The 27,937-nt window shown below is 36.3% G+C and overlaps 1 protein-coding gene across 1 annotated transcript in view; it reads left to right on the top strand.

The window, feature by feature from the left end:
- The window catches only part of LOC100329049 (plexin), a 161,297-nt gene that overhangs the window by 107,486 nt on the left and 25,874 nt on the right, over positions 1 to 27,937 (top strand). Inside the window, exons 5-17 of the mRNA XM_085497282.1 lie at positions 7,443 to 7,552; positions 7,679 to 7,805; positions 12,377 to 12,533; positions 13,922 to 14,130; positions 14,717 to 14,833; positions 15,003 to 15,107; positions 15,271 to 15,364; positions 15,534 to 15,718; positions 17,392 to 17,540; positions 17,771 to 17,885; positions 19,310 to 19,446; positions 19,615 to 19,785; positions 20,396 to 20,489. Of these exons, the coding sequence (XP_085353408.1) occupies positions 7,443 to 7,552; positions 7,679 to 7,805; positions 12,377 to 12,533; positions 13,922 to 14,130; positions 14,717 to 14,833; positions 15,003 to 15,107; positions 15,271 to 15,364; positions 15,534 to 15,718; positions 17,392 to 17,540; positions 17,771 to 17,885; positions 19,310 to 19,446; positions 19,615 to 19,785; positions 20,396 to 20,489 (1,770 nt within the window). The remainder of the gene's footprint in view (positions 1 to 7,442; positions 7,553 to 7,678; positions 7,806 to 12,376; positions 12,534 to 13,921; positions 14,131 to 14,716; positions 14,834 to 15,002; positions 15,108 to 15,270; positions 15,365 to 15,533; positions 15,719 to 17,391; positions 17,541 to 17,770; positions 17,886 to 19,309; positions 19,447 to 19,614; positions 19,786 to 20,395; positions 20,490 to 27,937) is intronic.

Raw genomic sequence — 27,937 nt, 5'->3', positions numbered from 1 at the left:
TAAATGTTTGTGCCCTGCCATCATGTAAATGTTTGTGCCTGCCCTGCCATCATGTGAATGTTTGTGCTTGCCATCATGTTAATGTTTAAGCCTTGCCATCATGTGAATGTTTGTGCCCTGCCGTGTAAATGTTTGAGCCCTGCCATCATGTAAATGTGTGTGCCCTGCCATCATGTAAATGTTTGTGCCCTGCCATCATGTAAATGTTTGTGCCCTGCCATCATATAAATGTTTGAGCCGTGCCATCATGTGACTGTGTGTGCCCTGCCTTGTAAATGTTTGAGCCCTGCCATCATGTGAATTTTTGTGCCCTGCCATCATGTACATGTTTGTGCCCTGCCATCATGTAAATGTGTGTGCCCTGCCATCATGTAAATGTTTGTGCCCTGCCATCATGTGAATGTTTGAGCCCTGCCTTTTAAATGTTTGAGCCATGCCATCATGTAAATGTTTGAGCCATGCCATCATGTAAATGTTTGTGCCCTGCCATCATGTAAATGTTTGTGCCTTTCCATCATGTAAATGTTTGTGCCCTGCCATCATGTGAATGTTTGAGCCCTGCCTTGTGAATGTTTGTACCCTGCCATCATGTAAATGTTTGAGCCCTGCCATCATGTAAATGTTTGAGCCCTGCCATCATGTAAATGTTTGTGCCTTTCCATCATGTAAATGTTTGTGCCCTGCCATCATGTGAATGGTTGTGCCCTGCCATTATGTAAATGTTTGTACCCTGCCATCATGTAAATGTTTGAGCCCTGCCATCATGTAAATGTTTGAGCCCTGCCATCATGTGAATGTTTGAGCCCTACCATCATGTAAATGTTTGTGCCCTGCCATCATGTGAATGGTTGTGCCCTGCCATTATGTAAATGTTTGTACCCTGCCATCATGTAAATGTTTGTACCCTGCCATCATGTAAATGTTTGAGCCCTGCCATCATTTAAATGTTTGCGCCCTGCCATCATGTGAATGTTTGAGCCCTGCCTTGTAAATGTTTGAGCCCTGCCATCATGTAAATGTTTGAGCCCTGCCATCATGTAAATGTTTGAGCCCTGCCATCATGTGAATGTTTGAGCCCTGCCATCATTTAAATGTTTGCGCCCTGCCATCATGTGAATGTTTGAGCTCTGCCTTGTAAATGTTTGAGCCCTGCCATCATGTAAATGTTTGAGCCCTGCCATCATGTAAATGTTTGAGCCCTGCCATCATGTGAATGTTTGAGCCCTGCCATCATTTAAATGTTTGCGCCATGCCATCATGTGAATGTTTGAGCCCTGCCTTGTAAATGTTTGTGCCCTGCCATCATGTAAATGTTTGAGCCCTGCCATCATGTAAATGTGTGTACCCTGCCATCATGTAAATGTTTGTGCCCTGCCATCATGTAAATGTTTGAGCCCTGCCATCATGTAAATGTTTAAGCCCTGCCATCATGTGAATGTTTGAGCCCTGCCATCATTTAAATGTTTGAGCCCTGCCATCATGTGAATGTTTGAGCCCTGCCATCATTTAAATGTTTGCGCCCTGCCATCATGTGAATGTTTGAGCCCTGCCTTGTAAATGTTTGTGCTCTGTCATCATGTAAATGTTTGAGCCCTACCATCATGTAAATGTGTGTACCCTGCCATCATGTAAATGTTTGTGCCCTGCCATCATGTAAATGTTTGAGCCCTGCCATCATGTAAATGTTTAAGCCCTGCCATCATGTGAATGTTTGAGCCCTGCCATCATTTAAATGTTTGAGCCCTGCCATCATGTGAATGTTTGAGCCCTTCCATCATTTAAATGTTTGCGCCCTGCCATCATGTAAATGTTTGTGCCCTGCCATCATATGAATGTTTGAGCCCTACCATCATGTGAATATTTGTGCCCTGCCATCATATGAATGTTTGAGCCCTACCATCATGTGAATGTTTGTGCCCTGCCATTATGTAAATTTTTGTGCCCTGCCATCATATGAATGTTTGAGCCCTACCATCATGTGAATATGTGTGCCCTGCCATCATATGAATGTTTGAGCCCTACCATCATGTGAATGTTTGTGCCCTGCCATTATGTAAATTGTTGTGCCCTGCCATCATATGAATGTTTGAGCCCTACCATCATGTAAATGTTTGTTCCCTACCATCATGTGAATGTTTGTGCCCTGCCATCATGTAAATGTTTGTGCCCTGCCATCATGTAAATGTTTGAGCCCTGCCATCATGTGAATGTTTGAGCCCTGCCTTGTAAATGTTTGTGCATTGCCATCATATGAATGTGTGTGCCCTGCCATCATATGAATGTTTGAGCCCTACCATCATGTGAATATTTGTGCCCTGCCATCATATGAATGTTTGAGCCCTACCATCATGTGAATGTTTGTGCCCTGCCATTATGTAAATTGTTGTGCCCTGCCATCATATGAATGTTTGAGCCCTACCATCATGTAAATGTTTGTGCCCTACCATCATGTGAATGTTTGTGCCCTGCCATCATATGAATGTTTGAGCCCTACCATCATGTAAATTTTTGTGCCCTGCCATCATGTAAATTGTTGTGCCCTGCCATTATGTAAATGTGTGTGCCCTGCCATCATGTAAATGTTTGAGCCCTGCCATCATGTAAATGTTTGTGCCCTGACATCATGTATGTTTGAGCTCTGCCACCATATGAATGTTTGTGCCCTGCCATTATGTAAATGTTTGTGCCCTGCCATCATGTGAATGTTTGAGCCCTGCCTTGTAAATGTTTGAGCCCTGCCTTGTAAATGTTTGAGCCCTGCCTTGTAAATGTTTGAGCCTTGCCATCATATGAATGTGTGTGCCCTACCATCATGTAAATGTTTGTGACCTGCCATCATGTAAATTTTTGTGCCCTGCCATCATATGAATGTTTGAGCCCTACCATCATGTGAATGTTTGTGCCCTGCCATCATGTAAATGTTTGTGCCCTGCCATCATGTAAATGTTTGTGCCTTTCCATCATGTAAATGTTTGTGCCCTGCCATCATGTGAATGTTTGAGCCCTGCCATCATATGAATGTGTGTGCCCTGCCATCATGTAAATGTTTGTGCCCTGCCATCATGTAAATGTTTGAGCCCTGCCATCATGTAAATGTTTGAGCCCTGCCATCATGTGAATGTTTGAGCCCTGCCATCATTTAAATGTTTGAGCCTTGCCATCATGTGAATGTTTGAGCCCTGCCATCATTTGAATGTTTCAGCACTGCCATCATGTGAATGTTTGTGCCCTGCCTTGTAAATGTTTGAGCCCTGCCATCATGTAAATGTGTGTGCCCTGCCATCATGTAAATGTTTGTGCCCTGCCATCATGTAAATGTTTGTGCCCTGCCATCATATAAATGTTTGAGCCCTGCCTTTTAAATGTTTGAGCCATGCCATCATGTAAATGTTTGAGCCATGCCATCATGTAAATGTTTGTGACCTGCCATCATGTAAATGTTTGTGCCCTTCAATCATGTGAATGTTTGTGCCCTGCCATCATGTGAATGTTTGAGCCCTGCCTTGTGAATGTTTGAGCCCTACCATCATGTAAATGTTTGTGCTTTTCCATCATGTAAGTGTTTGTGCCCTGCCATCATGTAAATGTTTGAGCCATGCCATCATGTAAATGTTTGTGCCCTGCCATCATGTAAATGTTTGTGCCTTTCCATCATGTAAATGTTTGTGCTCTGCCATCATGTGAATGGTTGTGCCCTGCCATTATGTAAATGTGTGTACCCTGCCATCATGTAAATGTTTGAGCCCTGCCATCATGTAAATGTTTGAGCCCTGCCATCATGTGAATGTTTGAGCCCTGCCATCATTTAAATGTTTGCGCCCTGCCATCATGTGAATGTTTGAGCCCTGCCTTGTAAATGTTTGAGCCCTGCCATCATGTAAATGTTTGAGCCCTGCCATCATGTAAATGTTTGAGCCCTGCCATCATGTGAATGTTTGAGCCCTGCCATCATTTAAATGTTTGCGCCCTGCCATCATGTGAATGTTTGAGCCCTGCCTTGTAAATGTTTGTGCCCTGCCATCATGTAAATGTTTGAGCCCTGCCATCATGTAAATGTGTGTGCCCTGCCATCATGTAAATGTTTGTGCCCTGCCATCATTTAAATGTTTGAGCCCTGCCATCATGTAAATGTTTGAGCCCTGCCATCATGTGAATGTTTGAGCCCTGCCATCATTTAAATGTTTGAGCCCTGCCATCATGTGAATGTTTGAGCCCTGCCATCATGTAAATGTTTGTGCTCTGTCATCATGTAAATGTTTGAGCCCTGCCATCATGTGAATGTTTAAGCCTTGCCATCATATGAATGTGTGTGCCCTGCCATCATGTAAACGTTTGTGCCCTGCCATCATGTGAATGTTTGAGCCCTGCCTTTTAAATGTTTGAGCCATGCCATCATGTAAATGTTTGAGCCATGCCATCATGTAAATGTTTGTGCCCTGCCATCATGTAAATGTTTGTGCCCTGCAATCATGTGAATGTTTGTGCCCTGCCATCATGTGAATGTTTGAGCCCTGCCTTGTAAATGTTTGAGCCCTGCCATCATGTAAATGTTTGTTTCCTGCCATCATGTAAATGTTTGTGCCCTGCCATCATGTAAATGTTTGTGCCCTGCCATCATGTAAATGTTTGTGCCCTGCCATCATGTAAATGTTTGTGCCCTGCCATCATATGAATGTTTGAGCCCTACCATCATGTGAATGTTTGTGCCCTGCCATCATATGAATGTTTGAGCCCTACCATCATGTGAATGTTTGTGCCCTGCCATTATGTAAATTGTTGTGCCCTGCCATCATATGAATGTTTGAGCCCTACCATAATGTGAATGTTCGTGCCCTGCCATCATATGAATGTTTGAGCCCTACCATCATGTGAATGTTTGTGCCCTGCCATTATGTAAATTGTTGTGCCCTGCCATCATATGAATGTTTGAGCCCTACCATCATGTAAATGTTTGTGCCCTACCATCATGTGAATGTTTGTGCCCTGCCATCATATGAATGTTTGAGCCCTACCATCATGTATATTTTTGTGCCCTGCCGTCATGTAAATTGTTGTGCCCTGCCATTATGTAAATGTGTGTGCCCTGCCATCATGTAAATGTTTGAGCCCTGCCATCATGTAAATGTTTGTGCCCTGACATCATGTATATGTTTGGGCTCTGCCACCATATGAATGTTTGTGCCCTGCCATTATGTAAATGTTTGTGCCCTGCCATTATGTAAATTTGTGTGCCCTGCCATCATGTAAATGTTTGAGCCCTGCCATCATGTAAATGTTTGTGCCCTGACATCATGTATATGTTTGAGCTCTGCCACCATATGAATGTTTGTGCCCTGCCATTATGTAAATGTTTGTGACCTGCCATCATGTAAATGTTTGTGTCCTGCCATCATATAAATGTTTGTGCCCTGCCATCATGTAAATGTTTGTGCCCTGCCATCATGTAAATGTTTGTGCCCTGCCATCATGTAAATGTTTGTGCCCTGCCATCATGTAAATGTTTGTGCCCTGCCATCATGTAAATGTTTGTGCCTTTCCATCATGTAAATGTTTGTGCCCTGCCATCATGTGAATGTTTGAGCCCTGCCATCATATGAATGTGTGTGCCCTGCCATCATGTAAATGTTTGTGCCCTGCCATCATGTAAATGTTTGAGCCCTGCCATCATGTAAATGTTTGAGCCCTGCCATCATGTGAATGTTTGAGCCCTGCCATCATTTAAATGTTTGAGCCTTGCCATCATGTGAATGTTTGAGCCCTGCCATCATTTGAATGTTTCAGCACTGCCATCATGTGAATGTTTGTGCCTTGGTGAATAGCTAGTTTGTGCTTTGGCATCTTGTGAATTGCTATGCCTTTAATGGATTTTGTATTTTAGAGCCTCAGTTTTTATGTCTTCTGTGTTTCCAAGGCAAACTGTTGAAATGTATGTTTTTGTAATCTGTACCTCACAGTTAGGCATGTTTATGCAAGATGCCATATGGTAACAATATTGATGCAGCTTTTTATCTCCACATACATGTGTGTTAAATGTCTAAAGTATGACACCAATCAACACTACCTTATCCATTGCTAGACAGTTTGAAATTGGCTTCAGCTTAGTCAAACAAACTTATATAAATAAATAAATAAATAAATAAATAATAACTTATTTTTCATTATGAATCTATTGAACTGGACAAAGATATTTTTAAACTAGATATAGTAAAGACACTAACGAATACAGAGACAGACAACTTTGGAAACAACAAACGGAATAGAATGATGTCTCCTGTAGCAAATCTTGTTGCATCACTTTCTATTACGTAAGCGTTTGGAAACATCTAACAAGCCCACAACAGCCATATCGCATTTTTTCCAAATTGTATATGTATGTAACCTATTTTAGGAAACTACTGAATTGATTGTTTTTTCAAAAACTACTGAATTGATGTTGTAAAAACAGACTAATTTAGGTATATGTACATGTACTACTGTTTATATAATGTTGAAAATTTTTGAAAATATAACATGTTGAAAAATCTAAATCACTTTTACCGGTTCTAACAGAGGATGCATTTGTTAGTTGCAGAATTCATTATTTGCTATTCTAGTCTTGGTAGTTGTAAGCTTTAGCAAATAGATTACACTAAGCCACAATCTTGTCATTTTGCAATTGAATTCATAACTGTTAATTAATTCTATATCCGAACTTAAATATATCTTTTATCTTAACCTGTGAAAAAAATCATGGGTATCTGAAATCTATAGAAAAAAGAAATACCTTTTTGTAAATGTAGATGTCTTTTTGTAGATTTCTAACTGCAGAATGAGTAGTTACTGTCTAATGTAATAATATCATTGCCTCATTAAGTATGAGTTTACAACTTCCTAAAGACCTTCACAAAGCACCATGGGCAGAAATACCAGTGCTCAAGTAATCACTATACATTTGGCTTGCAATCACTACTATGATTTTTATAGTTAAAATTGCCAAAAAAATGAACAAGCTTTCAGTCTCCTAACAGTGAAATATGCTGGTTTACTGGATCTCTCGTTGCTCTAGAATAGGGGTCTAATCATACTCAGTATTGAACATTGTATATCTTTTTTTAACTTTAAATTAGCATATGATGAGAGTTATATTTGGAAATCTTACTCTGTATGGTGGCACAAAAGAACTCAACACCATAAGTAGGAACTATAGTTTTGGATTTCCATTACTGTATGGTGAATGGTGATTTGGAAATAAAACTTTGTATGACTTATACACCCTCTGGATAAAGTAAACACACAAGCTCATCAACAGGGGGGTGCAGATATAAACTGGAATGGCCCAATGTAAACATACCCTCTACCTCTTGCTTGCTTGTAGAAACCATCTCCATTGACACATGATCAGTTTTTCAATGAAATCAAAATTGATCGTACTGTGTACAGTATAAACTTTATATCTGTTTCAGATAACTAAAGTGCCAGTGGAGAACTGTGAGAAATATACAACATGTGATGAATGTCTTGGAGTAGATGGCGTGGGTGATCCTTACTGTGGTTGGTGTACACTGGAAAATAGGTTTGTAGTTTTACCCTTATATGTTGGTCATTACGGCATTTCTCATTCTCAGTTGGAATCTTTTTTTTTCAGAATTGATGCCCTCTTCAGTCTATTTGAGAGATACTTTTGTTTTTTTCTTGGTAGGTGCACAAGAAAAAGTGATTGTGAGGGTTACCCAGATTCATCCACCAATAGATGGATTGCTGATGATTCTCAATGTCCAAGCATTGATGTTGATCCAAGTAGTGTAGAAAGAGAAAAAATAAAATTGGTAAGTGAATTATATTTTGTATCAGATATAGTAGGATGTTTAAGAGAAATAGCAATACCAACATAAGATTTTAATAATATTTGGGTATTTCCTGAAAATTACAAGAGTCAATTAATCATGTAAAATACATTTTTGGTATGAAAACATAACTAGATTGTGGTTGGATATTACAATAGAAGACAGGATTTGTATTATAACGAGTCTGGTAGTGTATATATACTACGCAGTTACGAGACAGTATTCTGCAGCAAAGAATACTCTTTATTCGGGAATTTGACATGCATCATAGAGCATCAGGTTGAAATAACTAAAGAATTACATTGAATCACAGTTTATATAGACAGCCAAGGATTCACGCCATGTAAATAAAAAAGCGAAAACAAAACTAATCAAAAATTAATATGAATAAAGTGTTCCCAATATACCGGATTCTGCCGTAAATTCACCCAACCGAAAAAACTATTGCAGAAGCTAATCTAAGATTTGATACATTATTTTTTTTTGCTGGACTGAAAAGTAGACCGCCTAAAATGTTATTACAATGTCACCCAGTGCATCTTTCTCCAAAAAATCACATCAACGATCTCTGTGCGCCAAATAAATTTATTTTTTCATTTTATTAGTAACAAAAATATATTCTATTCTAAAGAGAAGTTTCAAATAAAAACGAACACAACTGCATTGCTTAGTAGCAAATGATTGCAGTAGCGCAATCCGATCTTGCTGCATTTCACAGTTGTTGAATATTACTGAGTAATGATTATAATAACAAGCCGAAAATAAATTGTTGAATTGTTATGAAATGCAAATAAACTTATTTCATCGTAAGTGAATGATTCCAGTCGCAAATGAATATCCGCCATGTTGACCTGGAACGGTGTTCTTTGACCTTACAGGTCAAATCGCTAATTGACCAATGAAAACGGTGGATGATGCCAACAGGTTTAAATTACCATAGCTCATTTAAATATGTTAATGTTATTGAGTACAGCACGGAAGAGATTTGCGGATGTTGTTGTACGATCTTTTGGCTTGAATTTTGATGGGAAAGGGGCATGATTTGTTACTACCTAATACTAAAATATGTTTGAATAATTAGAGTACTAGCACATTAGCATGTATGGTCCGGTTAGACTTAAAATACACCACGAATATTCACTTTTGAGATATAATTTTTGGTATGTGTTGGTTCTTGGATATTTCATCTTCGTCGTCCTGTACTTCGTTTAGTAATTTGAACTTCCCAGTTTGCGTAAAAAGGGTGAGTTTCCCGATTTCCGCATCGAAAATGCCTTTGCTTCATTATTTGCTGTGGGACGGCCGCTTAGGTATGTGCTCTGTAAATTGCAGCACATTGACCTAAAAACGTTAGGTAATCAAACAAAAATTACGTTGTACTAAAGTCCAAAAAGTACGTTCAAGGCCTGCATTTTTTCGTAGCATAAAAATGATTTACTACCTCGCTTATTGTGACACCCTCAAATCAACTGATTTCCATTCCCCTCAAGAGTCAAAATGGTATGTGCCTCCATTGTACGCCACGACTCATACAGTCTTTTTTTTGCCTGGCGTGTTCATTTGCCTTCAATAACGTTTCAGTGGCTGTCGCTTCGTACTCTTAGTCTTGCCGATAACATTTTGGTTCAAATTCACGTAGCTGTCGACAAGAAAACTCAGACAAATTTTCAACTAAAGCTAATTTGCATATGTTGGACACCAGTTACAACTAGGGAAATTCACTCGCATTGAATTGCGTTTGCCGTGATAGGCAAAAATGTATTTCCACTAAAGTACGTTCAAGATTTGCACTAGCGTAAACACTGTTTTTACCTTCGATCACTTAATCTAATTGAGGTAGCAGGTATTCACGCTAAATTTTGGATTTGGTAAATACCCTATCCTGTTTTTGGCCTCAACCTTTTTTCGCTCAAAAGGCAAAGGTGATAAGACTAGATTCTCAAGGATGCAGGTCGTTTTGGATCAGACGATTTCTTTTGTTTCAAATTTGTTGTAATCCTAGAAACATAGCAACGTTGTTTTGGGGGAATATATAACATGTTCTGTTCCAATAAAGGATTTTCATATGCATAACAATTCCTTACTGAAACATTTCCTGTACTCTCTAAAATTTTACAATGCCACTAGCCCAAGATGGACTTCCTGTTCAACACGTTGTTGAATAATATAATAATAATTATTTATTGCATCTTTAGAAATATACATATCTTTCAGTATATAGCAAAAGGAATATTAATCAATACAGAAAAATAAAATATAACAAGTTATTAAGAATTTTGAAAAGTAAATAAAATATAATAAGTTCAAATCACATATAACACGTTGTTGAATGTTCGCGTCACTGTACGTAAAAACACATTCTCGAACTTGACAATTTTAAAGTTCAGACCATTAAGCAAACAGATGGAAATGCCAGTTGCATAAATTATGAAGATTGATCATTCGATTGCTGACCGAGATAACTGACATTTGCTGACTTTTTTTGACTATTCTGACATGTTCTGGGCTGTATATAACAGTCAGACACTGAGAACATGACATGAACATGAACGTGAAGCTATAACGTAAGTTTTTAACCAAATGGGTACCGTATACGAAGTTCGCAAAAACCATTCAGTCTTTAGAAGTCACTTAGTTTATTACTAGGTAGAACGTATTCTGCTGTGTTACATTTATTATTTCCAACCGTTCAGTATTTTCTAGAATAAAGGCAGCATTTACAGTTCATTCAAAGCTCAAAGTTGCATTGGGATTACGTTGATACAGTGTCAGCACCTGTGATCTCTTACCAGTGCGCAAAGTAGCCAAAATAAAAAGCATGATCATTTGAACACTGCTATTACAAAACTGGTAGGAGGTAATAAATTTGGGAGGAAAGTATTCAAAAATCAGTTTGTGGCTGTTGCCATAGCAGTGGTGGGACAGAATTTTTTTCCAATCAGTGACGGTACGACCTACCTGTCAAATATGAACAAAATCAGCCAAGCCAAAAAAAATCTCGGGAGTTAAAAGCTGTTGCTGGTGAAAAGTCAACCCAACTTTGGGGTCAATTTTCTCGGTAATGAAAATGGGCCCGTATACAAAGTTTGCAAAAACCATTCAGTCTTTAGAAGTCACTTAGTTTATTGCTTGGACCTATTCTGCTGTTATATTTATTATTTCCAACCGTTTAGTATTTCCTTGAATGAAGGCAGCATTTACAGTTCATTCAAAGTTCAAAGTTGCGTTGGGATTACGTTGATACAGTGTAACAATGTCGGCACCAATGCGAAAAGTAGCCAAAATAAAAAGTATGATCATTTGAACACTGCTATTACAAAACTGGTAGGAGGTAATAAATTTGGAGCGAAAGTATTCAAAAATCAGTTTTTCTACCTGTCAAATATTCACTTTTTAGATTTTGATTTTTGGTATGTGTTGGTTCTTGGATAGTTCAGCTTCGTCGTCCTGTACTTCATTTAGTAATTTGAACTTCCCAGATTGCGTAAAAACAGAGAATTGCCTTGCCTTGGCTTAATTGTTTGCAGAGGAACGGCCGTTAGGTACAAGCTCTGTAACTTGCAGCACATGAACCTAAAAACGTTATGTAATCAAAATCACAAGAAGTTGACTATCCCTGATACGGGTATTGCTAAATCGCCAGCTGTGAACTTTATCAGGATTCCCACATCATTCTAGCAAGGAAAAATATTGATTAATTTTGTACAGGTTATATAATGAAATAATTAATATTTCATTTTTGTTAGTGTATCTTTAATTTTATTTATTAAAACATGTACACATTATAACTAATTGGGGTGGGAATTGCCAAGCCAATTTATAAAATTATAAACAAATATTTTCGTAAATAACATTGACCGTGAAATACGCCCTTGAGAAGTGTTACTGACGGAATATTTTATATTGCAATTTCTTTCAATTTTACACCAATAAGATCATAATGATAATGTAATGTAAGCATGGGTTTTATTTTGAAACTCCTGCCAGAGCAACTTTACAAACCATGAAGGCAAATTAATAGCTTCTAAGGTTGGTATTCCCAGAATAGCGCAAGTTGTTAAAGAAACATAAAACTTTAATTCTCAACAACGATGAAAGGACCAGTTACTGCGACAAAGCCATATTCCTCGCAAGACCCACCCAATACGAAACCCACTTATCGCGAAAGCCACTTACCGTGAAGCTACTAGTTTTTGAATAAAAAAAATATAAAATAAACTGAGCATTTGAAGAGTAATTTAACATTGTTTACAGTGATAACAGCTCATTGTCGAAACAAAGCTTACCCATTCACGCTAGTCGCAATATACATCATGCTCTTGATAGGTGTCAATGACTACGCTGAAATATTTAGGCATCAGAAAAGATTAAAATAACACCCTAAAAAATTTTTGAAAAATCACGAATTTACGGCAGAATTCGATAGATATTGATCAATTGTTGTTAGAAAGACAAGAGGTATACAAATGACACCTGTTTTTAGAAACATAGTATTAGTAGTGTTGCTTACACTTCTTATTTTTTAAGGTCATTTGTATTTTTTTTTTTTGCAGTTGACACTAACAGTAACCAGTTTACCACATTCTCGGAATGGATATAAATGTGTATTTGATAGTCTTGGTACAACAGATGCTGATGCAGCTGATGAAAGTAATGTGCTGACTTGTACAACTCCTCCACCCAGTAATATACCACCACCTGGAAACAGAGGTAAAGTTTATGTTTTAATTTTGTAGAATGGCTGAAAAAAATGAATATTGCATTGATATCATTATGCATTTATTTTGAATAATAGTCTTTGTATTGTATATTGTAACCCATTTTTACCTTGCCCGTAACATCAACGATGGAAGTGAAAGGTATATTGAGGAAAAGATTTTTGACCTGCGTTGTTGTCGTCGTCGTCGTCGTCGTCGTTGTTGTTGTTGTTGTTGTTGTCATCGTTGTCATCATTACTAATTGTTATTGTATGCATAATAACTTTTCTAATTCTTTTCCAAACTTCATCAAACTTGGTCACCTTATTCATCAATATAAAGTCTTTCCCGAGTATGAACAATAGAAAATCTAATAAAATAATTTGACTGTTTCTACTTGACTGATTACTGGTGATTAAATATCAAAGGGTACGATCTCAGTGGAAATATGCATTGTTGTATGTGTTTAATAAAGCAAATCATTTATCTTGTAATAATATCCTCGGTAATGTATTTCCCAAATCCCATGGGAATACTAGACTAGGTTTCAAAACCAACTCATAGAGAGAGTTTTTGCACAGTCTGATACACATTTGCAAACCTACCAATAAAATCTTCACAGAAAACAAGAAGTCAAATAATCAATATAAACACTCCCTATGAAGTTAATAGAAAATCTATCTAGTCCAAAGTTGTCGACATGCAATAGATAACAAATACATTAAAGTAAATTGTACTCAAAAATATGTATTCTGTATTTGACAGGAATTTTTATAATACTAATTTAAAGACACATTTCAAAAACAAAGATTGCAGTGTTTGAAGATGTAGATTCTCAGTAGGCAATAGTACTGTTGACTTCTCCCTCCACTGGACACCAACTAACAATTTAAGTTGATTTGCATACAAAGCAGAGCTTTCAACATGATAGCTATTTATAGAGGCCGTTTTTTTACTTTTCAAGTAATACAGTAGTCACACAATGAATACAATAAGGCAGTTCATATTTGTCTCAGTGAATCATTGATTTTTGACATACACCTATACAAAATACTTGGACAAAAGCCAGCTAAAATTTTCTGTTATCTTGCATGTTTTATGAATCTATTCACATCTAAATGCAGCTGAGATGAGACATTTGTTTTTATACTAAAATAACAGAATTACTTTGAATAAAGCTTGAAATTATGTCCCTTAAAATAATTAAACAAATTAGGCACAAATGTTTTTGTATGATATTTACATCTATCAAGGACATTCGGTAGACTGCTTTCCAACTGTTGTTTCAACCCCGAAACATAACAATGCATATTCATATTGAAACAAACTATGATAAAGGGAATAATATTATATAACAAAGGGCAAGGTCACCAGAGTTCAACTATGTTTTATTGTTTTCAGGTTATGTCAGAGTGAAATTATCATTATTATCAAAAGAAACAAATGAAAAATTTGTCAGTACGGATTTTGATTTTTATGATTGTGAATCATTCAAGACATGCATGACCTGTACAAAAAACAACTATGGATGTGACTGGTGTGTTTTTGAAAATAAATGTTCTAAAGATGTCAGTTCCTGTATAGAGAATGGCATAATCAAAGGAGATGCAGTAAGTACAAGTTTTCCTTGTTAATTGTTACCCATGTTGCATTGCTAGTCACATGATATTAGGTATAACCCAACTATTTTAAAATCATGGTATGCAAATTTCATAACAATGTACATTGAGGAAGATCTCACAAGAAGCAAACTCTTATGATTTATGTACATTTTAAAGCCGTCCCATGCCTTGCATATCAATTAAATGTAGTCTTAACCAATTGCATCCCAGAATGCATTATGATTAATGAGAATTAGAACTGTCCACATGATCAAAACATTTATTTTGTGAAATACAAGTGGTTGTAAGTGGTTGACTGGGTATTATAAAAATTAACATATTTGGGACATATGTAATGACCTCATTTGGCTCAGTAATTATCTCTTCTATTCTTATCTGATTATATCCACTATCAAATGTCTTTGGTTGTCATTTGCTTTGACTATTTTTCTCAAGTGTAATCATTATAGAAGTATATTCTGAAGCAAATAGATGGATGTCAATTTATTTTTGGATCTGTACATTTTGTACCTGTTAAGTATTGTTTTTAGGTCAAAAAGTAATATTTTGAAATATCCATTCTTTCATTTTACAGATTGAAGCTAATAGTTCCCAGCAATGTCCACAAATTAAGGAAGGTGCTGAAACGTTAATACCTGTTGACTTGTCTCAAGAGTTCTATGTTGTTGGAGTGAATTTTCCACAACCTTCAGTAAGTTACTCTCATGAATTTGAATGTTTTAAAGTAATTTTATTCAATTCAGTTTTCAAGTAAACTGAATTCTTTAATTCATGCCAATTTTAATAACAAATTTTGATTTTGATCTTTGGAATTGTTTGTCTTGCATGTACATTGTAATGTTTACCTGTTATCGCAATAGGATGGCCAGACTGGGTATGACTGTATTCTACATATAGAAGGGGTGGAAGTCACTGTCACAGGAGAACGAGAAAGTACAGAGAGTATTAAATGCCAAAGTTCCAAGGTATATTGTGACACACAGAGTTTACTGATTTACCATTTATTATGCACAATATTGTAGCATGTATTTTATTATACTTTACTAACATTCCTATTTAAAAGTACTACCGGTACTTAGGTAAATAGACAGAAATGTTTTGACCTTCTACAATAATGTTTATTTGCAGTACATGTATTCAGAAGATGTAAGCAGTAAATTGGTCTCCTTGCAGTTGAAATGGAACAATGATTTTGAAATTGACAACCCTGATAATGTCAAAGGTGAGAATTTGTAAATATCCCACTTGCACCAGAGAGGGTGCTGCAAAACAGAAAGTCTGTGAGAGAGGACCATTTATTTCAAATTTGATAATAAATTTAATCACACATGTATGAGAATAAGTGTTATATTAAATATGTATTGAGAGTTTTTTATTTGATTTTCTTCCAGTTAATCTGTATAAGTGTGACGTTGGTCATCCTAATTGTGGAGTTTGTCATCAAGCCGAGTTGAAATACCAATGTGGTTGGTGTAATAGTGTAAATGAACAGAAATGTACAGTGGTCAATAAATGCAATCCAATCAATTCTTGGTTGACAAGGGAAGAGATATGTCCTAATCCAACCATTGATAAAGTAAGTCTGTTTTTTTTTTAGTCTTTTATAAATTTGGTTCTAATTTTTTTAAAAAATCTGAAATAAAAATATTATTGGTGATGTCATTGCAAGTTGCAGTGATTCTACCGGTACTAACTGTGGTTTAGCAATATATTTTACATACAATTTGCATATGTTTTACATACAATTTACGTATAGCTTTACCCTTTTCTGGTCCTGAGATGCTATGATGACACTCTTTTTAGCTCCGCTGTCGACTTTGTCGAGCGGAGCTTATCATATGAGTGATTTCCGTCGTCAGTGTCAATGTTTTACTTTTTCGACTTCTTCTTGAAAACTACAAGCCTGAATGCTTTGATACTTTGTGTATATGTACCTTGGGTAGACCTTCCTCAGATTTGTTCATTTCACGATGATATCTTCAATTCCCTAATTTTGGTGAATATTTTTGTTATTTTTGGTAAAAAGTGATATTTTCGACTTCTTGTTAAAAACCGCAAGTCCAATTGCTTTGATATTATATATATTGGTACTAAATGTGGACCTCTCTCAGGTTTGTTCATTTCGTGATGATATATTTAATTCTCTAATTTTGGTGAATATTTTTGTCATTTTTGGTAAAAAGTGATATTTTCGACTTCTTGTTAAAAACCGCAAGTTCAATTGCTTTGTTATTAAATATATAGGTACTATATGTGGACCTCTCTCACATTTGTTCATTTTGTAATGATATCTTCAATTCTCTAATTTTGGTGAATATTTTTGTCATTTTTTGTAAAAAATGATATTTTTGACTTCTTGTTAGAAACCGCAAGTCCAATTGCTTTCATATTACATATATAGGTACTACATGTGTACCTCTCTCAGATTTGTTCATTTTGTGATGATGTCTTCAATTCTCTAAGTTTGGTGAATATTTTTGTAATTTTTGGTAAAAAGTGATATTTTCGACTTCTTGTTAAAAACCAATAGTTCAATTGCTTTGATATTACGTATATAGATACTACATGTAGACTTTTCTCAGATTTGTTCATTTCGTGATGATATCTTAAATTCTCTAATTTTGAATATTTTTGTCATTTTTGGTAGAAAATGATATTTTCCGATTGCTTTGTACTATACATGCATATTGTTCATTTTCTAATGATGTCTTCAGTTCTTTAATTGAAATGTGCATTGCTAACAGCGGAGCTAATGTATCTCAGCCGATAGGCTGCTTGTTTTGTAATTTTTGGTAAAAAGTTATATTTTCGAATTATTGTTGAAAACAGCAAGTCTGATTGCTTTGATACTATACATATTGTTTATTTTCTAGTGATATCTTCAGTTCTTTAATTGAAATGTGCATTGCTAACAGCGGAGCTATCTCAGCCTACAGGCTGCTTGTACTTGATTGTAAAATAATAGTAGTATGAAACTGTAAATTAAAGAACTCACTCATAACAAAAAATAACTGAAACAAACAAGATCATGATTAAGTTTCTCCTGCCCCTCACCATAAGAATCTAGTTTGGGACCCAAAGTAGAATCACAGTAGTGATTTTGAGGGGCTTGAATTATGTCTATACCTGGTAATACTCCTGAATGATAGTTGAAATATTTACTAAAATTTCTTACATAATGTATTGTGTATTTATTACAATGTACATGTATTCCTTATATATACGGTAGTAACGATTATTGCCTTGCAGATTAAACCAGAAGCGGGTCCTATTGAGGGAGGCACTAGGCTGACAATCATGGGGTATAATTTGGGAAAGAATTCTTCTAATGTTAAACAAATTGACGTTGCTGGACTAGAATGTATACCACAGTCCGATGGCTATAGGACTGCAGAACAGTAAGTTTATGGAAATTCATAATTATTTCATTGCTTAATTTTTATCAATAATGTACAATATTGATATACATTTAATTATAAGAAATAAATTCATAATAAGTGAAATGTTTTGTGTTATTTAGGCCTGCATTATTCATGACGTATTCAACTGTGTCAGGCTTATGTATGCATGTAGCTTTATTAGCTTTTCTGGTACATGTATGGTAACAATCCTATTTTGTTCTTAACAGAGTACAATGTCTCACTAGCCCTAGCAATAATATTAAATCAGGATCTGTGTCAATAACCATTGGAAATGATCAAGTGACTTACAGCGGGGTCTCATCTGGTCAGTTCTCTTATGTGGTAAGTACTTTTGAAAAAGTTTTTCTTAACTAATTTATTGAAATTGTATGCACTTTTTAGCTCCGCTGTCGACTTTGTCGAGCGGAGCTTATCATATGAGTGATTGTCCGTCGTCGTCGTCCGTCGTCGTCGTCCGTGTCAATGTTTTACTTTTTCGACTTCTTCTTGAAAACTACAAGCCTGAATGCTTTGATACTTGGTGTATATGTACCTTGGGTAGACCTCTCTCAGATTTGTTCATTTCATGATGATATCTTCAATTCTCTAATTTTGGTGAATATTTTTGTCATTTTTAGTAAAAAGTGATATTTTCGACTTCTTGTTGAAAACCGCAAGTGCAATTGCTTTGATATTACATATATAGGTACTACATTTGGACCTCTCTCAGATTTGTTCATTTTGTAATGATATCTTTAATTCTCTAATTTTGGTGAATATTTTTGTCATTTTTGGTAAAAAGTGATATTTTCGACTTCTTGTTGAAAACCGCAAGTCCAATTGCTTTGATATTTACATATATAGGTACTACATGTCGACCTCTCTCAGATTTGTTCATTTTGTAATGATATCTTCAATTCTCTAATTTTGGTGAATATTTTTGTAATTTTTGGTAAAAAGTGATATTTTCGACCTCTTGTTGAAAACCGCAAGTCCAATTGCTTTGATATTACATATATAGGTACTACATGTGGACCTCTCTCAGATTTGTTCATTTTGTAATGATATCTTTAATTCTCTAATTTTGGTGAATATTTTTGTAATTTTTGGTAAAAAGTGATATTTTCGACTTCTTGTTGAAAACCGCAAGTCCAATTGCTTTGATATTACATATATAGGTACTACATGCGGACCTCTCTCAGATTTGTTCATTTTGTAATGATATCTTTAATTCTCTAATTTCGGTGAATATTTTTGTAATTTTTGGTAAAAAGTGATATTTTCAACTTCTTGTTGAAAACCGCAAGTCCAATTGCTTTGATATTACATATATAGGTACTACATGTGGACCTCTCTCAGATTTGTTCATTTCATGATGATATCTTTAATTCTCTAATTTTGATGAATATTTTTGTAATTTTTGGTAAAAAGTGATATTTTCGACTTCTTGTTGAAAACCGCAAGTCCAATTGCTTTGATATATTATACATATAGGTACTACATGTGGACCTCTCTCAAATTTGTTCATTTTCTAATGATATCTTCTGTTCTTTAATTGCCATGTGCATTGCTAACAGCGGAGCTATCTCAGCCGACAGGCTGCTTGTTTATTATACACAGTATTACTCTATTGTTCATTTTATGTATATTGCATCAGTGGCAATGACCAATTGTGAAGTTTTGATTTTATTGACAGTTGAAATTATTTGAAACATGTACCAGTCCTGTCAATTATTGGTTGTTGTCATTGTGCTTTCTTTCAATAGGTACCCCAAATTGATTATATTTCCCCGATGAAAGGTCCGCAGTCTGGTGGAACTAAGGTCACAGTGACTGGAGAAAATCTGAATGCTGGTAGTAATATAACAGCTACTATTGCTGGATTACAGTGCTATGTTACAGAGTGAGTGCTTCATGAGGTCTTATTAATGAAGTATATTCTGTGTCATTCATTCAATTTGCTTTGCTTAGAATTGTGTGGACATGAGTTTCTTGTATTACGTAATTGCTAATCTGATTTATAATATAATGTTGGTAATAATGATTTGTTTGTCTTTTTTATAATGGCTAGTACAAGTTACGATACTAATGTGTGTGTGACTTCGGCATCAGAAAATAAAGATCACTCTGGAACTATAAGGATGTATTTTGATGATGTAGAAATATCAAACGATGGATTGGTATTTACTTTTACTGAAGATCCTAGAATTTCCAAAATATCAAGCACTAAAGCATTTGTCATGTAAGATTATTAAATTTATTGCTCAGTTTTTAACTCTCATGTTGTAAGAATACATTATAGATTATTTTGTTTGGATCAGTCACATCAAGTTCTGGTTAGTCTCATCATACTCTGGTCAGTCACACCCTGTTCCGACCAGTTACACCCTGTTCCGACCAGTCACACCCTGTTCCGACCAGTTACACCCTGTTCCGACCAGTCACACCCTGTTCCGACCAGTCACACCCTGTTCCGACCAGTCACACCCTGTTCCGACCAGTCGCACCCTGTTCCGACCAGTCACACCCTGTTCCGACCAGTCACACTCTGTTCCGACCAGTCACACCCTGTTCCGACCAGTCACACCCGGTTCTGACCAGTCACACTTGGTTCTGACCAGTCACACTCTGTTCTGACCAGTTGCTTCCAGTTCTGGTCATTAAATCCAGTTCTGATCAGTCATATTCAGTTCTGACAGTCAAATGTACAAAACTATCAATAATGAGATCTGTAGATTCTTCATGATGTATAACATGCTCATTGGACTTCTTTCTTTCCTTTTTCTTCTGTATTAAATTCAGAAATAATTAATATTCACATTAGATAATTAATGCAATGATTTACTTTCCAGTGGTGGAACCAAAATAGTAGTTACTGGAGAAAATCTAAATATTGTACAGACTACACTCATGAGAGTTTATAAAGATGTACTTTATTACGATTCGGTAAGTGTAAATCATTTGACTTTTGACATCTTCCTCTCAATTTATCAAATAGAGTAATCTGGTATGTGCACTGTAAGTGTAACTACAAAGACAACAAGAACCATCTTTTTAGTCCCCATTCAGACGAAGTCCTAAAACGGGAACTTATAACTCGGTCTCCGTTCGTGCGTCTGTCTGTGTGTCCGTTCGGAGTCATATTTCAGAATCCTTTGGACCGATTTCATTCTTTGCATGGGCCTCGTACTTTATGTGGGACATATGCACATGCAGTGGTTTAGCGTTTTGATTCAAAAGGTCCGACTGGCAGCCATCTTGTTTTTTGAAAATGTTGTATTTTGGACATGCTTTGTCAATTTTCATTCAAACTTGGTACATACAGTGTATTATACATGTTAGGATACATGCCCATGATAATTTCTTTCGCAATTGGATAAAACATGGCCGACTGGCAGGCATCTTGTTTGTTTTTGACTCCCGTGTGCGAATGGGAGTCTTTGCAGTTACAGTACTCATTTCGCCCAGCCTCCCGCCCGCTTCCGGATTTCGATCGCTTTTTTTTCGCTCGCTTTGTTCAATTCGACCGCGCAAATCCGGAAGTACCCGCTCGCGCAATCGCTCGCTCGCTCGCTCGTCTGACAGAGCAACCGCCCGCATTTACAGTTCATTACCTACTGTTTCATGTACAAGTGTGTCATTTTTGTTTTTATGATGTTAAAATAAGAATAAATACAATCAAAAATTTATAGAACGACCGTTGAAAAAATACGATGGATCACACGGCCATATAAAATTGGTAATACAGTGGCCCCTCGCTAAGTCGCGCCTCGGTAAGTCGCGATTCGGCTAAGTCGCGGGTACTTGGATGGCTCCCAAAATTTCTATTGTGTTTTGACAGCAGTTTTGAAGTACAAAGACTAATGTTTCGTGGCATAGTGTTTTTAACTAACCGTTAAAGAGACAACTTAACACCCACTGTCCGTCAATTGCTGAGACGAAATGGGTGACGGCGGCCTTACTCAAGGTGTCAACAGGGGTGTCGAGTAGTGACCGTACATACTTCTTGGCCGGTCCCATTTGGTATACCTCTAAAAAAACTCGCCACAATGAGTTGAATTCATAGAATTCTGATCTCTATTTCTCAATTGAGCAGCATGTCAAAGCAAAAGCTATCCAGCCTGTTCGTACGCCATAAACTCACGGCGATCGACCGTGTCAAGTAGAAGTGAAACCAAGTTATGGGTTGCACGTGATCTAGCCGTGGTTGAGCCCACTATTCGTGGGTGGGTAAAAAATGAAAAGTAAATTTGTTTTCAAAGTTGACTGAACAGAAAAACATGCGAAAGTGTCCTACAATGATGACACCAATAAAGCTGTTTACGTTTCTTTAAGAACGGTCTGCCGGAACTCCACTATCTGGTCTCATCACCCAATGCAAAGCATACAACTCAGATATGACGACTTTGAATTTGAGGCCAGTTCAGGGTGGTTCTTGCGATGGCAAAGAGGACACGCTATCGACACACGCAGTCTCAATCCAAGCTCGATCTGTGAACATGGGCGCTGTCAGAACTTTTCCCGAAAAACTGAGAGAAATTATCTATGAAGGTGGTTATTTTGACGAACAAGTTTATAATTGCGATGAAACTGGTTTATTTTGGAAGCTGTTACCGTCGAAGTCGCAAGCAACAGCAAGCGACCCACATAATATCGGACACAAACAAAATAATCAACGCAATGTTTACAGCAAACATAATCATGATTTTATTCGAATACTACCTGACACATATGATGATACATCAATTAGCTAAACCGAGGATTTATATGCGCTTTTTATATGTTTTTCAATGCACGATCTCCCTCTTTCACGAGGTCCCTCGGTAAGTCGCGGCCCTCGATAAGTCGCGGTTTTTGCTTGGATCCCGACACCCGCGACTTAGCGAGGGGCCACTGTAATACATACGCGTAGCAATAATGTCCACCATAAACAAGATCGAACCAAACATGTGAAATCAAATACGACACTGACACAGACACAACTAATATGAAATAAAACCATTCAATTTTTGGTGGAGAGCTAAAAATGTCTACTGTAGAGTATGGTATTCATTGAGTAACCGTGTATAGGGTGACGGTTGTCATGCACGCATGGTTTGGGTTTAACACAGGTCAAGTTGTAGATATGTAAATCTATGGCACCTATAACAATTGAAGAATATCTGCAGGAATAGTAAGACTGAAAAAAAAACGACCAATCGATTGTTATAGAATGACAGCAGTGTAAAATTTGTCAAACAAATACAATACTTGCAAATGTAATGTCGGCCAGAGCCCATCTTACTTGTCCGAAGTTGTCGAAGCCGACATCAAGGGAGATCGCGTTTTTTAACTAGGCGGCTGGCAATCGGACTAACACGTTACATAAACTTGTTGAATTACAATTATGGTTTTTATTTTTGCGCCCAATGTCTCGTTATAAAATAAAGGATTCAAAGTTTGCAGGGTATTCCGTTTTTTGCGAACTCTGGGCGAAATACTTTCATGAGCTGTACGTAGTTCACTTACAGCCAAAACAAAGTCAGCTTGGACATTAAGTTGTGAGACGCGACAAAACAAACGCTGCCAGTGATAGATTACGTGAATAAAAAAAACAAAATAAACGCAATCAAAGGCGCCGACCACACGCTTTGGAAATAAATAGAACGCGTTGCTAAGAGGAATCGCACCTGCATCTCGACGACGTCTCCGGTCATGAGCAGGGTTTGCCGCGTCTTAGAAAAATTGAAAGTTAAAAAGGAATCAGTGTCGGGGAACCATTCACAATGTTTGCATGAAAAATCCCCCGCGAAAACCTTTTTTTTTGCTGTTACAAACACTATGGTACCTGAATCCCGATTAATTCATAAATATGAATCGTTAAGGGTCAATTTCCTGCAATCCTTCAAAATTAAATTTGCCTCCGAAAATCTTTCTAACGATGACCTGGAAGATTGCCATGATTGAGTGCCACCATTTCTGTTCTAAGATTTATTCAGTATAATAATACAAATGTTCACCCGAACAGAGGTGCACATACAGTTTTAGCGACCCGAAGAGCTCATTGTCAACCGAGGCGAAGCACTACGATAAAGACTTTCCGTTCCCAATAAATAATAATAATAACAAAAAAAAACTTCTCGTTCCCGAAATTATGAAATTCTTTCGTTTTGGGGGAAAAACCCTGAAAAAAAAACTGATTTTGACAAGATAATTTAGAAATTGATATTAAGAATAATTCATAACGAAATGTATTCCATATGTACCCATAATTTTTTTTCATAATTACTGATTACACTAGAATATAATATATAGAATATAATTTGCTATATTATCTATATTTGTGCCTTTTATTTGTCTTGAATCGTGACTGAAAGGAGCTGGATGAAATTACAAACTATGTAGTGTGTTCGACAACTCATGTATGAATAGCTCTGTGTACAGGTCTGTGAATGTGGAGGCGCTCCTATTCATCGGGACCTTATCTGCGCCCCAATACACAGCCCTGTGAACGACCATAGGCATTTTCAAAAACACTACACATGTCATACAAAATGTCTCATTTCGGGACGAATTCGTACCTCTTTGCACCAAAAGCAGCGTCGATCACCTTAACATTCTGTAATGAACACTCGGTTGTTGAATTGATGTACTGTAGGGGAGTTTTGGATGTTAAAACAGACTATTTATTGCCCAAAATGCATATACACGGTACATAAGTATATAAACAGAGACGCCATTTTGGTCACGCGACATTGATCACGTGATAAAACTTTTTACTATGACGTACGAGCTTAATGACGAAAACGTGTTTTCTATGAGGAAAATCAATATAAAACTTGTTTTACAAATAATTGTTGTGGTTTTTGACTAAAATGTTTAAATTTTCAATTATTTTCAAAAAAAAATACTTTAATTTTAAAAAGTAATATATTATTTTGTTATCCATCATGCTTGGCAGAAAAAGTATACTAAATCTTAATGATGGAGGTTATAGCTGCTACAGATGTGTCTCAAATATATACAGCTCAACACAACATCTGTGATCAAAGATGGGTGGAGACTGCTCAGCATGATGGGTTTTTAAAATTAAAAATAAATAAAAATAAATTAAATTTTAGTTATAATACATCATTTATGTATGTTAATTTTCAAAACAAATACACAATAAATAAATGAATAATAAATTCATGACATATTTATTGAACAGTTGTATTCATGTTTCTTTATAGTGTTCGTTGAACGGGATTCGATGAAAGTACATGCAGATTTCTTTTTCGCGGCTGTGACGTCAAGAAAAAGTTGTATCACGTGATCACCGTTAATCAATTAAGTCACGCGTGATTCAAGATGGCTGCCACAGTTTGTTGACAAATGCGAGTTTGACGACAAAACGTGAATTTTTCCACTTTATAATTGTCAAGACATGCGTAAGGTACAAACCGAGTGTTCATTAAATGTTATTGAAACGATCGGTTTCGTATTTACTGATGGAGGATGGTTAAGTTTCTGAAAAAAAAATGTAATTTTCCATGCCACGTCCACTGGGGATGTGGGGTTTTAGAAAATCATTGTGACCGTTCACATGGCTGTGTTGGGGTGGTGTAAGAAGCCCAATGTAAATATCACCCCTACACAGCCATGTACGCAGGGCTAATGTATGAACAACAATTTTAATAAATATGATTTTACTTGGTAAAATTACTGTATTTTTCTACATAAAAACAAAATAATTTCACAATGTCTTTATTATCATAGCGTTGTTGGTAAAAGTTGAAAATGATACATCCACGTGAACCTGCTTATATGAGATCGAAGGAGTCTCTGTTTTCAACAGCCGTATACATCTAAAACTGTGTCATCGCTAAGTTTCCTTGGTGGACCACGAGCTCTGTTCCTTGTTTGCACGTTATCATGTTCACACAATCGCAGACATTATTTGTAAGGGTGCTCTTTGAAATGGCACATTTTCTCGATGTTTTAGTGAGTACTCCGCGGGTATATGGCTTGTTCTTACAGCATAATTTTTCTCGAATTCACTCATCGCTTTCCTACATGCACTTCACGTTCTTTGCTGCTAGCTTTTTTGCACTCTAATATGTTGTTGTTTTTGTCTTTCTGAACATCGAGTTTATTTTTGACATTCAACGAGATCGCTTGAATTTTGAATTTGATGGCGGTTCGAATTTATCCACTTTTACAGTGATCAACATTGCGTTCGAGTAGAGTTACTAGTAATTATAAGCCTGATTTACATTTTTCTTGCGGTGTTTTTCGTCAATGTATTAAATATAAGTGCTTTGGTAAATAACATAATTATATTGCGCGAGTAAAAGAGTTTGGTGAGACTGTCACAACATACTAAAACGGATGTTTTATTTTATTCCAACGCGCGTGGTCGGCGCCTCTGATTGCGTTTATTTTGTATTTTTGTTTTCAAAATGTATCACTGGCTGCGTTTGTTTTGTTTTCCTCAACAAATTAACTGTTCCGAGATCTCTTTCATTTTTCGTCCGGCTGCTGCCAATCCAATAATTCGTCATCGCATGTAATCAGACAAGCGATTAATCGTCACAGTCATTATACTAGTTGTTTAAGTCCAATTGATTTGTAGAAATTCAGTTATGCGATAATTATATGTGCAGTTTTGTTTTGCGCACCCAGACACGATCAAAAGTTAACCAATAGATTTTCTGAACTACAGCATTCGTATTACATGTGCAAATTGAGTAAGAGTCATAGTGTGAGTTGCGTTCGCAAATAACAAAGTGTCAAATTATTTTGAGCGCCGTTCGGAATAAATTTAGTCAAAATCACACAGAAACACACACACACACACACAACACACAAATACTAGTACTCAATAATATCGCGATTGACCAGTTATATAGCTGCTTGAACTACACACACAAGGACGTAAATATGTAAATACAGGTCACAGTTCGACTTGCGTAGCAAACGTTACAATGTGTCAAGTGATTTGAAGGTGTCTTTTTTCCAAAACAGAGAAGCAATAGGCGTTGTATTTTGAATCGTCATTAAAACCTAAATTTATTACGAATAAAAACTTAAGTTTATACATACAATGTATGATCATTGTTACTCCAGCGGTCGGTTGGCAAGCGGACAGTGTTTCTGAAGCCAGTCATAGCAGGAGCGAGCGAGCGAACAAAAGCGAACGCGAGCGAGCGGAAAAAAAGCGGTCGGTTTCCAGTTGGAAAGCAGCGAGCGGTCGGAAATTAAGCGATAAGCGGTCGGAAAAAAAAGCGATAAAAGCGGGAGGTTGGGCGGAATGAGTACTGTAGTTTGTCTGTATGTGTGTGTGTGTGTGTGTGTGTGTGTGTGTCCGTCTGTTCCACTGATATCTTAAAAACCATACATTGATTTTTGATAAAACTTGGTGCATAGATGCTTTGGGCCAATGCGCAGATTTGATTAGGTTTTGGTAAAACTCAATGCATATTAATTACCTAATTTGCATGATAATTAGCTGATTTTTAGCTGTTCCATGACAGTTCCACTGATATCTAAAGAACCACTCATTGGATTTTGATGAAACTTAGCATATAGATGCTCCAAACTAATGCGCAGATTTGATTAGTTTTTGGTAAAAATCTGTGCAATATTAATTACCTAATTTGCATAATGATTAATCAATTTTCGACTTTTCCACTGATATCTCGAGTACTAATCATCACATTTCAATAAAACTTGGTACATAGATGTCATAGGACGCTGCACAAACCTGATAGTTTTCAGGGTAATATCAGTACATATTAATTACCTAATTTGCATAATTAATTAATTTTTAGCTTTTGATATTTCAAGTAGTAATCATCACATTTCAATGACACTTGGTACATAGTTACTTAAGGACTGTGCAGACCCCTGATTAGTATTCAGGTAAATATTTGTGCATATTAATTACCTTATTAGCATAATTAGTTAATTTTCAGCTTTTTGCCTGATATCTCAAGTACTAATCCTCATATTTCAATGAGACATGCTACATAGATCTTCTAGGACTATGCAGAGATCTGATTAGTTTTGAGGGTAAATAATTGTTGATATTAATTATCTAATTTGCATAATTAGTTAATTTGTTCCATGAATGTTCCACTGATATATAAAGAACCACAAATTGGATTTTAATGACACTTTTAAAGAGTACTCATCACATTTCAATGAATCTAGAACTATGAGACCCAATTAGTTTTTGGTAAATATTTATGCTTATTAATCACCTAATTAACATAATTAATTAACACTGATATCTCAATTACTGATCATCACATTTGAATAAAATTTGGTACATAAATGCTCTAGGACTATAGGTTAAAATTTGTTCATATTAATTCTCTAATTAGCATAATAATTCAAATTTTTTTTGTTCTGTTCTGTTCATATTAGTTACC

Source organism: Saccoglossus kowalevskii, chromosome 3 (genome assembly GCF_978046115.1).
Source record: "Saccoglossus kowalevskii chromosome 3, keSacKowa6.1, whole genome shotgun sequence".
Lineage (NCBI taxonomy): Eukaryota > Metazoa > Hemichordata > Enteropneusta > Harrimaniidae > Saccoglossus > Saccoglossus kowalevskii.
This window is presented reverse-complemented; position numbering and strand designations above follow the sequence as displayed.